This window comes from Diplotaxodon limnothrissa, linkage group LG12 (genome assembly GCF_057381915.1).
Source record: "Diplotaxodon limnothrissa isolate DT_005_m linkage group LG12, D_limnothrissa_male_GT1.1, whole genome shotgun sequence".
In the NCBI taxonomy this organism is placed as follows: Eukaryota; Metazoa; Chordata; class Actinopteri; order Cichliformes; family Cichlidae; genus Diplotaxodon; species Diplotaxodon limnothrissa.
The window spans coordinates 36,931,426-36,943,783 of record NC_140607.1 but is presented as its reverse complement, the minus strand read 5'-3'; the positions used below and the strand labels follow the sequence as shown (position 1 = coordinate 36,943,783).

General features: G+C 42.7%; 1 protein-coding gene across 1 annotated transcript in view; it reads left to right on the top strand.

Annotated features, from left to right (window-relative positions):
- Positions 1–12,358, top strand: part of wdfy3 (WD repeat and FYVE domain containing 3) — a 123,614-nt gene that overhangs the window by 38,767 nt on the left and 72,489 nt on the right. The window contains exons 5-11 of the mRNA XM_085367561.1: positions 299–535; positions 939–1,131; positions 1,743–1,929; positions 2,398–2,564; positions 5,924–6,403; positions 6,515–6,625; positions 8,969–9,162. Of these exons, the coding sequence (XP_085223687.1) occupies positions 299–535; positions 939–1,131; positions 1,743–1,929; positions 2,398–2,564; positions 5,924–6,403; positions 6,515–6,625; positions 8,969–9,162 (1,569 nt within the window). The remainder of the gene's footprint in view (positions 1–298; positions 536–938; positions 1,132–1,742; positions 1,930–2,397; positions 2,565–5,923; positions 6,404–6,514; positions 6,626–8,968; positions 9,163–12,358) is intronic.

Here is a 12,358-nt window from a genome sequence, read left to right as displayed (position 1 = left end):
AGCATTTCTCTAGCTAATGCTATCCCTCACTGCGCCTCTGTACAAGGTCTTTGTGATTGGGAAGCAAACACGTTAGACTCCACTAAAAAAAGTTAGTGGCCCTTCGGTTTGTGTTATTTTGTGACTTTGGTGTCTTAGTGGGTTACTTCAAATACAAACTAATGTGTTGAATCAGCTCAACTTTAATAAAGTGACAAATAAAGGCTGGAACATTATGAGTATAGCCTGAGTATAGCCCTGTATTCCTGAACCATGTTGGGAAATAAAATGTTATCCCCTTTTCTCTGCCCCTCAACAGAAAACTGTGGACTGCATGACGACCATGTCTGTGCCCTCCACGCTCGTCAAATGCCTCTACTTGTTCTTTGACCTGCCCCACATGGCCGAGGCACCCGTAGGCCCCACGTCACAACCGCCACAACCACTACCACCACCACCACCACCCAGCCAAGAGAAGACGCCAGGGCAAGGGCACACCCAACCCGAGCTGCCCCTGGCTGACCGTAGGGCGCTCCTCCAGAAAGTCTTTGTCCAGGTAAAAAGACAACAGTGTCAGACTAAGAGCCTCTATCAGCTTGCTTTATGTTTAAAACCTTCACACAAAGAATAACTGAAACATTTAAACATCGTCAAAAATGTTTGTGTTTGAATTGTGGAGCGAAAAAAGTCTGCGTGGAGAGTCTGTAGCAGATCTGAGGATTATAACACGGTTATTGGCTTATTTTGATATTTTAAATCTATTTGTTCACTGATAAAAAGACTCGAGCTTCTGCCTCCCATAAAGACTTTAATCTTTTCATCAAACAGCCTGCGTCACAAACACAGTCGTATCTCCGTGACAAAAGACTCGGGCTTGTGTTGTTTTTTCAGCAGCTTATTTTGTTGTTTTTACCCAGAACTTAAAAAAAACAATAATAATTTCGTTTCCACTTGTGCAGATCCTGGTGAAGCTCTGCACATTTGTGTCTCCAGCGGAGGAGCTGGCCCAGAAGGATGACCTGCAGTTACTGTTTAGTGCCATCACCTCCTGGTGTCCTCCTCACAACCTGCCCTGGAGGAGGAGTGCTGGCGAGGTGCTCACCACCATCTCCCGACACGGCCTCAGCGTCAACGTGGTCAAATACATCCACGGTATGTACAAATGCACCGTCCGCAAAGGACATCTGTTTCTGGAAGTAACAGTCTTCCAAACCACATCTGGAGGTGCATTTTTGCTCTGAAATATTAGAAAATGTGAACCAGTCCACACACAAATTCTACAGCTTAATAACAAAAAACACATTGTGAGAATACTGCTGAACAAAACAGGGAAGCTTGTTTTCTACCACTTTTAAAACAGATAATTTACAGTTCACAGCCTGTAAAGCTCCAGAGGGTTGCCTAATTACAATTTGTTGTGAGATTTGTGCAATGATTTATGTGACACTAAGTAAAACCATTATTTTTAATGTGATTTATTATTTAAGCTTGGTTGTCCCTGTTATTATTGTGTATTGTTTATGTAAAGTTAAAGAAGAAAAACCCTGAAGCTTTTGTCTTTCAGCATTAAAAAAGCTGTTACAGCAGCACAGATCTGTCTGAAGCTGTTTCTTTGTCCATCTGATGCATTTTTGTTTCACTTCCTATAAATCTAAGATCAAGGGAAAGCTCTTTATGTCCTTAATAATTCCCGTACATTCTGTCACAGAAATTCCTTACAGATTGCATTTCTTTGTCTCTAACACCCCCTCTTCGGTTTACAGAGAAGGAATGCTTGGCTACATGTGTTCAAAACATGCAGCAGTCAGACGATCTCTCCTCTCTGGAGATCGTTGAGATGTTTGCCGGCCTCTCCTGCTTCCTCAAAGACTCCAGCGACGTGTCGCAGACCCTGCTGGACGATTTCCGAATGTGCCAGGGTTACACCTTCCTCTGCGACCTCATGCTCAGGTACAGCTTAGGTCTTCCTTCCTGCAGTTCATCACAGGGTTTTAAAGTCCAACTAGAGCGATTGGTGACCCCTGGTATGAATTACCCAGTGAGTGCAAAAGTGGCAGCTGGAGGTTGCTATTTGAAATCAGTTGCACAGAGGGTGCTGGACAGAAACCGTCCCTGTGACTTCTTTGTTTGCTAGCAAATTGCTACAGTTGTCCATAGTTTGCATGGAAGACACCAACAACTTGTCGTCCTACGCTCATGAATGTGCAGTCTGCTACCAAACACAGCATTCACAAGGCTTTTGCGGCCTGTTTCACCTAGCAACCCCCAGCAACCACTTGGCAACCATTCAGGGATTTACACCTTTTTCTCTGGTGACAGTAGCTACCAAGAATTCAACAGCCTCTGGATGTTTGTGACTGAGACCTTATTTACTTTATGTTGTGTGAAGATTGATGTAACTTCTTCTTGTGCATCCAGACTGGAACAGGCCAAGGAGGACGAATCAAAAGATGCTTTGAAGGACCTGGTCAACCTGGTCACCTGTCTGTGCACGTATGGGGTGACGGAGTTGAAGCCTGCTGGCTTGACAACCGGCGCCCCCTTCCTGTTGCCTGGATTTGTTCTCCCGCAACCTTCTGGGAAAGGTATGTTAGGTGCAACTTTGGCTCATCATTAAATCTGTCATAAGTTTTATAATGAGCAAGACTTCAGAGTAAAACATATAGATGTGCAAATGATGCACTTGGATTAGAGCCTCCATGATTCAAAGTTTTATTCAGTCTTACACTCATCTAGAGGTGATTCATAACGATCTTCCATTGGTGTCCTCTAAGGAAGAAATCAAGGACACATTTAAATAAAGTGTTGAAACAGCGACACTGTTCTAACAAACCAGTGATTTTCAGCTTAAGTCTACACAGTAGCACCAGCCTGATTTTCCCAGAAGCTCTAAAACAAAAAAAGGGATTACTTGTGAAAAAGTCTACATTTCTACCTCCATCCCCATCACTGAAATGACTGATGGGTGCTTCATCCCAGTAAGATTAACCTGTTGACAGACGCCATAATTCCTCTGTCGCCTTTGACGTTGCTGGAGATAAATGACTGAAGCCTCTTTCATGCAAACAGAACAGGCTCATCCTGATTGTGGAAAGATTTAAACGTATTTATTTTTTCATGCACCTGAGGAACGCCGTCGTACTTTTTCTGACCCACATGTACATGCTTGCCAAACAGTAGTTAAGCCGCTTACATATACATCAATACAACAAAGCCCAAAATAAAGAATTCAAGTAATTCAGACTAAAACTCTGAAGCTGTTGGATTCATTTTAAAACCTTGACATTTCTGTTTTGACCAATGCTGCGTGTAAAGACTGACCCGACACGTGTTGTATGCTTGCGAGCTGTTTGTTGAAGCACCACACACATGTGGCTGTGCGTTTCACCACGCAGTTCAACTTTTGCGTCAGTCGTCAGCACACACACTCTCCCCCAGGTCTCTGGCTTCACTATATATAAAGGGAGAAGCCTTAAGTAAATCACCGCCACCTGTCCCTCCAGCCTCTTGGCACCGCCCCCTTGAGCTCACTGCCCCACTCCTCCCCTGCAGCTGAGCCAGGCACCACACTTCTGCCACACGAGCTTACAAACACAGATTCTGCTAATTAATGCCAGGGCAGAGAATAATTACATAGTACAGTTTTACTAATTAAAGCCAATCTCCTGGCTTGGTTTGTGCTACACAGCCATAATATGTGGTACAAACCATAAAACCATAATTTTAGTCAGATAATCCACTAAATATGCTCCAAAAACACCAACAACAGACGGGGTTGGGAGGTGCAGCTCAGTTACAGACACTGATGGGCTACACCTCCCTGTGTTGGGAGGCCCTTGATGTAACTACTTTAACTCAAAATTGTATTTAGTCCATCTCCACTTATTAATTTCTTTGTTTTTGAAGCAAATGACTAAAATAACATTTCCCTCCATTTATCTGTCATTCTGACTTTGTGTGGGTTCGTTGTTTTCAGCTTTCAATGCTTTAGAATCAAACACAGTTTCTCTGGAGCTGTGGTGTTTGTAACTCAGCCTTTCACCTCCACCCATTCACACATGGTAACACACTCACTGTCAGCGTGTTGGGTTTCTAACCGCATACACCCTCCCACTAACAACACTGAAGTCAACTGAGTCACGAGCACATGCAGTTACACTTGTGTTTACCCACCTAGTGACAGTTCTAGCTGAGCACAGAGTCATTACCAGGAGCCATCATGGTATGAGGGTGCGCTTACACGCCTAATTAACCCGCCACATCCACTTAACTGCTGTGTGTGTTTGAGGCTATGTGCTGACACACACTTTCAGTGCTCCTTTTCTTTACTGTCGTCCTGTGAGTGTGAAAGTCATAGCCTATGATTTCTGAGCTAGCCTAAAATAAGCCTAAAATATTTTTGTTGACTCACTGAATGAAGATTATTCCCTATAAAGACTCCAGTATCAACTCAACGAAGCTAACTGGAAACGTGTATATTTAAAAAAACAAAGAGTGACAACAGGGAAGAAATTTGAAGTATCGTGTATCTGCCCTGTTAACTGTGCAGTGACAGACGGCAGTTTAGAGTAACAGAGGTCGGAGAAAGGAGACGTTTTTGCAGTTGCTGTAAAAAGTTCAGTGGAGTGATTCAGCAGAAACTGAAGGAAGAGTCTCCTGTTGCCTGTACGGAAATCCCCTGCTGAATTTGAAAGTTTGCTCACTTACAAAGAAATGAATACTGTCTCATTTTAATGGAAGACAACAGAATATTAACCACAAAATCCAGAAAAAACACATAAATTATTCATTTAATTGCGACTCATTGAGTGAAATAAGTATTTTATATTAAGGTCATGCAGTGGTCCAGCCAGCTAAGGCAGAGAAAGGCTGGCTTTGTTTAAATCGTTTGTATTAAACCCGTCTGGGACTCTGTTATGTAACAATCTTGGATATTTACACAAAATGCAAAACGGAGCAAATTTTCTATGACTGGGACCGTTGTGTCTAATTGTTGATCCATTCCAGAATTGTGTGTATGTGTGTGTGTATATATATGTATATATATGTGTGTGTGTATATATATGTATATATATGTGTGTGTGTATATATATGTATATATATGTGTGTGTGTATATATATGTATATATATGTGTGTGTGTATATATATATATATATATATATATATATATATATATATATATATATATATATATATATATATAAAAAAACACCCAGCACGCCCCTGCGGGCGGTTTATCCTTCAAGCTCGGGTCCTCTACCAGAGGCCTGGGAGCTTGAGGGTCCTGCGCAGTATCTTAGCTGTTCCCAGGACTGCGCTCTTCTGGACAGAGATCTCCGATGTTGTTCCCGGGATCTGCTGGAGCCACTCGCCTATCTTGGGAGTCACCGCACCTAGTGCTCCGATTACCACGGGGACCACCGTTACCTTCACCCTCCACATCCTCTCGAGCTCTTCTCTGAGCCCTTGGTATTTCTCCAGCTTCTCGTGTTCCTTCTTCCTGATATTGCTGTCATTCGGAACCGCTACATCGATCACTACGGCCGTCTTCTTCTGTTTGTCTACCACCACTATGTCCGGTTGGTTAGCCACCACCATTTTGTCCGTCTGTATCTGGAAGTCCCACAGGATCTTAGCTCGGTCATTCTCCACCACCCTTGGGGGCATCTCCCATTTTGACCTCGGGACTTCCAGGTTATACTCGGCACAGATGTTCCTGTACACTATGCCGGCCACTTGGTTATGGCGTTCCATGTATGCCTTGCCTGCTAGCATCTTGCACCCTGCTGTTATGTGCTGGATTGTCTCTGTCTATATATATATATATATATATATATATATATATATATATATATATATATATATATATATATATATATATATATATATATATATATATATATATATATAAATAAAAAATTTTCTTTGTGTTTTAAATTTCAGGCCATACAGTGCGTAATATTCAGGCCTTTGCGGTGCTCCAAAACGCCTTTCTACGGGCCAAAACAAGCCGCCTGGCGTGCATGCTCCTGGACGCCATCGGAAACATCTACACAGCCGAACCGGCCAACTATTTCATCCTAGAGTCGCAGCACACGCTGTCTCAGTTTGCAGAGCGTGTGGCCAAGCTCCCCGAGGCTCAGACAAAGTACTTTGAGCTGCTGGAATTTGTAGTGTTCAGCCTCAACTATGTGCCGTGTAAGGAACTCTTCAGCGTTAGCGTGCTCCTCAAATCGAGCACTTCGCACGCCTGCAGCATCACCGCCGTACGGACGCTGCTGAAGCTGGCCAGGCACGACCCGGTGTTCAGCGACGTGCTGCGGGAGGTCGGACTGCTGGAGGTGCTGGTCAACCTGCTGCACAAGTACGCGGCATTGCTCAAAGAACCGCCCTCACAACAGCAACCACACAGTAACGACCAAGGTGAACTGCTTCTTTAGTTTTCTTTTACTTAACTATTTTACTGGATCACAGTTGTAATCCCGTCTAATATCGACCTCTGTCCTCTCGCTCTGTGTTTCCTTCCATGTTTAGCTGACTGCAAAAACAACACTGTGGCTGAGGAGCAGAAGCAGTTGGCCTGGCTGGTGATGGAGACGCTGACTGTGCTCCTGCAGGGCTCCAACACCACCAACACTAACGCAGGTAAACTCATGCACAGAACAGTTTCTTAAAAAGCATAAATGGTAAATGGCCTGCATTTGTATAGCGCTTTACTAGTCCCTATGGACCCTAAAGCGCTTTACACATCCAGTCACACACACATTCACACACTGGTGATGGCAGCTACATTGTAGCCACAGCCACCCTGGGGCGCACTGACAGAGGCGAGGCTGCCGGACACTGGCGCCACCGGGCCCTCTGACCACCACCAGTAGGCAACGGGTGAAGTGTCTTGCCCAAGGACACAACAACCGAGACTGTCCAAGCCGGGGCTCGAACCGGCAACCTTCCGGTTACAAGGCGAACTCCCAACTCTTGAGCCACGATCGCAGCACTTTAAATGAAATCCACACAGAAATGTTTTTAGTTATGTGGAGGGAATAATTATAGATTAATATGGACTTTGGAGGCACAACTAGATTTAATGTCCCTCAGTAATTAATTTCTTAAGTACCTGATTCTTATCATATAGCCAAGCTTAAAGCGTCAGTGCTATCAATCAATAGAAACAATAATAAAAAAAGTTTTAAAGAAAAATGACACGACTTTGTGTCTCTATAAGGTCCTGCTGGGTCAAATGCTTGTGAGTCTCATCTCTTATGCTGCTTTTCACTAAATCAGATCTTTTCAGTGCAAATAATGTCTCCTGAAAAAACGCCAAATTACTAAAATGCAGACTGTAGCTTTAAAATTAACTAATACACACTCCATTCCCCATCCTTACCGACGTGTCCTTGAGCAAGACATTGATTCTGCATCTCCAGGATGACGTGCCTTGAACTCTGACCTCCCTGTTGAAGTGGAAAGGAAAGAGTTTTCCACTAGGGATGAATAAATGATGTTATTGCATTTATTTTACACGCTCATCGTTCGTCGGTCAGCTGTAGAAATGCAGTGAATCACAAGCATAAGCAGCAGTGAGAACACTGACAGCTCACAGCGCCGTTTGACCTTGATGATGACGACCGGGTGGTTCGGCGAGGACGACGATGATGTGTGTAATATTTGGAGCGCTTCACTCTGACACATTGATTACATTTACATTTTACGCTTGATCCTCCTCAGCTGGCCTGGAGAGACTTGAGCAAGATTAGAAAGAAATGATAGTAATGGGACTGCTCAAGGTTTTTATATTTGCAGATAAACTTAAATAAATATCAAGAAGGTTACAAAAAATATTTTTCAGTAAAGCATTTATCAAATGGGTTTTTAAGAAGAAGTTTGAACATGCCAAAACGTTCCTTATAAATGTTTAAAAGAAGGATCTAAGGTTATTTGTGCATAACTTCATAATTTTCATTTTACAAATCAAATGGGAAATTGAAAGAGACGAGTATTCTGGTGATTCTGGGGCCCAGTTGGTCCCTCGGAGCAACAACCAAATCTTCAAGGCTTGCAGTGAATGAAAGTATTTAAAGGTGCACTCTCTAGTTTTTTTTTAAAGGTAATTTAATAGAAGAAAAAGGAAACTGTACATAGAATAGTGTGATTGCATCTTCCAATGATGCATTCTCATAAACTCAGAATTAATTCATTACAAATACATTGGAGCTGGTTTGTGGATTGTGGAAGCCACCATGTTACCCACACCGTATTTGAATCCTGTGGCCAGAAGGAAATCTCCTGTTTCACTAATTGTGTTTTACATGTGGTTAAAGTTTGGCCATACACGCAGTACATCAAAGGCAGAAAAGAGGTGTCCGAATGCCATGTAAGAGACATTTAAATTTGTGTCTGCACCTTCAGACTAAAGATATAAAGCATCATACCCATGTTTTATCATCAGAGAAGGAGTCCTCTTCACCAAATGAACAAAAATGTGATGAAAGCGCCACTAGCGTAGTCTCAAATCTGTCAGCAGATTAGATTTGCCATCCTCACGTCTCCAGACAGCTGATAAGAGCCGGCTAAACAACAAGTTATGAGCTAGCATCATGGCAGCTAAAAATCACACTTACCTCTGATTAACAGTTGAGCTACATTTTCACATCATATAAGACTTTATTAACTAAGCTTCCAAGTCCAGCAGAGGAACATCCACGTCACAGATGGTTGAACTCTGGCTGACAGTAGCTAACAATGGCTAACAGCGACTAACATTAGCTAACAGCGGCAAAAAAACACACAACAGTTCAGCGCGTCCTCAGCGTGTACATTAATTGTGACTCAACTTTAGAGCCGACCGCAGTAAAACTTGGATGTAGTCTTTATTATGTTGCAACCACAGGTTCTTAGTACTCTGAAATCTACCCATCAGCAACAAACTGGTTTATTCATTAATTGACCTGATTTCATTATGTTTTGTGTTTTCTTCTTTTCTTGCAGCTCTGTTCAGAGAGTTCGGTGGCGCGCGTTGCGTTCACAACATCGTGAAGTACCGCCAGTGTCGCGAACACGCTTTGCTCATCATCCAGCAGCTTGTCCTGTCGCCCAGCGGCGACGACGACATGGGAACGTTGCTGGGCCTCATGCACTCTGCACCGCCCAGTGAGCTGCAGCTGAAGACAGACATACTGAGGGTAACGGCTCACGCCACTCATTCGTCTTCTTTTTGTTTTAATCAATATTGTCGAAGCGCTTTCTGCTGGGATTCACCACTTATATTTTTTTAATTTGTGCAGTTTGTGTCTTTTTACATTTACTTCTGCTGAATTTGTTTTAGTAGACATTAAAAAAAAACCCGTCTGTGAATTTGAGTGAGATGGCTCAGGAATTTAAAAAATCAATATTCATTTGAAGCCCTGCATACAGTAATTGCTTCAAACAAGGTGCACTGAGAGCTAGGTGCACATAAAAGCATACACTACACTCACATTCACTCACACACAGACAGGATGTGAGCGAGGCTCATCTGCTGAAGCGTAATTGCATTTTCAGATTCCACTCCTTCAAACGAGGTTATTCACATGCCGAGGCTTTACTTGGATTAACCCGTCAGCATTTTACTCCAATTCCGTTAATCAGGGATTTTAATTATCGCCCTAAAAAGGATTCCAAAGAACTCATATCAAATCTGGTTTGACTTTAATAATTTTCCTCCCTCTTCTTCAGAGTTTAAGTATCACTTACACTAACGCACTGCAGACCCTCTAAGAGATACCACCCTTGTGAAGGTGTCCACGTATATATCTCGAGAGAGAACAGCCTGTCCCTAAAGCCTCCCCATGGCTGGTAAACTTAACACCCCAAAAGCCAAGTTTTATGTGCGTATAGATGTACCCTGGTGGCAATTTCCCAGGAAGAGGATGTCTTTAACATCCTGTGATTGGTTTTAAAAGCATTGTGCTGAGTCTGTAAGTCTTCTAAAGTAGCAGGAAACAGCTGGATCAGTGGTGCAACTTGTAACAGTTTTTACTTCTCCTTTATTCACTGTCCCTCCAGTGGGACATGTTTATAGGTCCCAGTTATACTCATTACTTTTCTAGCTGTAATTTTGAGAAATGGGCGATGGGAAATGTGAAAATCCAGTGCAGTGATTTCTCAGTACTGGGATGCAATTCTCTGTGAGATTTCACTGGTGGCGTGTTCCTTAGCAACAAAACATGGGATGTTCTTAGTTTTTCTTATTGCATCTAGGTGAAAAGCTAAGAACATCCCATGATTCAGTGTCTTGTAGAAGCCTTTCCCCTTTACAGCTTCAGTTCATTTCACGTTTGCAGACAGAAGTTTTTGCACAGCTCTCTTAACGTCCCACCAGTGTTTCAAAAGAAAAGACTTCATTGAGTTTTTTCTTTTGCTGCAGAGTTTGGGATCTGTCTTCTGTTGCATGGCCCAGTTTTAATGGTGGCCTCACGTTTGACTGTAGGACACTTTGGTACTGGTGACTTCAAGGTGCCAGGTCGTGTGGCTGCAAAGCAAACATAAGTCATCGCCCCTCCACCACCGTGCTGACATACTGCACAGTAGTATGACGTGTTTGTGTTAATATGGTGTCAGGCGTGGCGCTGTGCATTATGCCCCACGTAGTTCCAGAAGTCCTGTGGTTGGTTCAGAAACAAACCTAAGCTGTGCCGCTGTGTTTCCATGTTTGTTTTCGAGAGAAGAGGATCCATCTAAGCAACCCTTCCAAACAAGCTGTACTTTTTCTAATGTTGCTGTCATGATCTTGAACATTTAACATGGTAATGAGCAGGTAAACTGTCAAACAGGAGCCTGCCAAATCTTCTGCGTTTTACCCCTCAGCCATAAAAGGCTGATTGGATATTGTCATCACCTTGCTGGGCGGGTGGGCGGCATAACACTCAAATTTGTGATCGCGATAACTCAAGACCGAGGTGATGTAAAAAAAAATCCAATTGATATCATGGGTGTATCTAATAAAAATCTCAGACAAATGTCGGTGACCTGGACCTCAAGGTCAGAGGTTAGTAGTGGTGCAACGGATCACGGTTGATCCGAAATCCGAACCGATCCCACTCCACGGTTCGGCACGCACGTGACCTGAAGATTCAAAAAAGAAGAAAAAAAAAGTATGTGTATGGTGCGCGTGGTCAGTCTGTCAAGCGATAGCTATGGTCAGTGCTAGCGGTCCAAGTGGAGGAGCAGAGGAGTTTGCAGTATTTAAGCAGCCCTTTGCTGCCCAGTCTGACCGGGCTAAAGCTATTACAGAAGCTACTGGGGTGTTTAGCTGCAGACGGGACGCCGTATTCTGTTGTGCAAAACAAGGGGTTTAAACTACGATGAACATGCTTGAGCCACGCTATGATATCCCGTTGCGCGTCCACTTCAGTGACAAGATTGTACCCAGGCATGTATGCGCAGGAAAAGATTTAAGTTATGGCTGAACTGTCCCAGGCATCTTCTGTTGCTTTAACTGCTACAAATGGGTGGAGCTCCAGGGCAACGGAAAGCTACGTGACTGTGACCGCTCATTATATCACAGCGGAGTGCGATGTAATGAGCTGTATGTATTATTGTAGGGTCTACCTTACAATATAAAGCGCCTTGTGGCGACTGTTGTTGTGATTTGGTGCTTTATAAATAAAATTGAATTGAGTGGTAGATACAAAGACTCTACTGCCCCTTTAATAATTGCATGGAATGAGTCTTGAGTTGAATGTTTTTAACAGGCAAAAAATACTTCAAAAAGTAAATGTAAAATTTTTGTCTTTTTGTCTTTTTTTGCTTTTAGAGGTTAGGGGTCGATTTTTAGGAACACCATTGGTATGAGTGTCAAAGTCCGAGTTGACTTTGCTCTTGAGCCTTTTACAGCTGAGGGGTACAAATTAGTTTAAATTGTATCTTTAGGCGTTTTACTATCAGTCTCTCACAAACACGCATGATTGGTTCCCATTTCTTTAGCTGAATCGATGCAAAATGCCAAAGATCAGAGTTTGAAAGGCATAAAATTTTATTTTTGCACCAAAAAAAATACAATTTTATACTTTAATAGCTCTTTAAAAACCACCTTGGTTTTTAAAGGGCTATTAAAGTATGCTTTTCCAATGCAGGGAAATCGTATCTGGACAGAAAAGTACACAATAGAACCGTGTCTGACAAAAAAGTTTTGGTGTTCTTAAACAAGCCTGGAGAATTATTCCTGAAGACTACTTAAAGATATTACAAGAAGGCTCACCTAAGAGAATTCAGGCTGTATTGAAGAATAAAGGTGGTCATAATAAATATTGACACTCAAGCTTGTTAAAACCATACAAACTCTGTTTCTGGCTGTATTTCAGTGTGTGCTGGCACATGTTTCATTAATTGACTGCACTA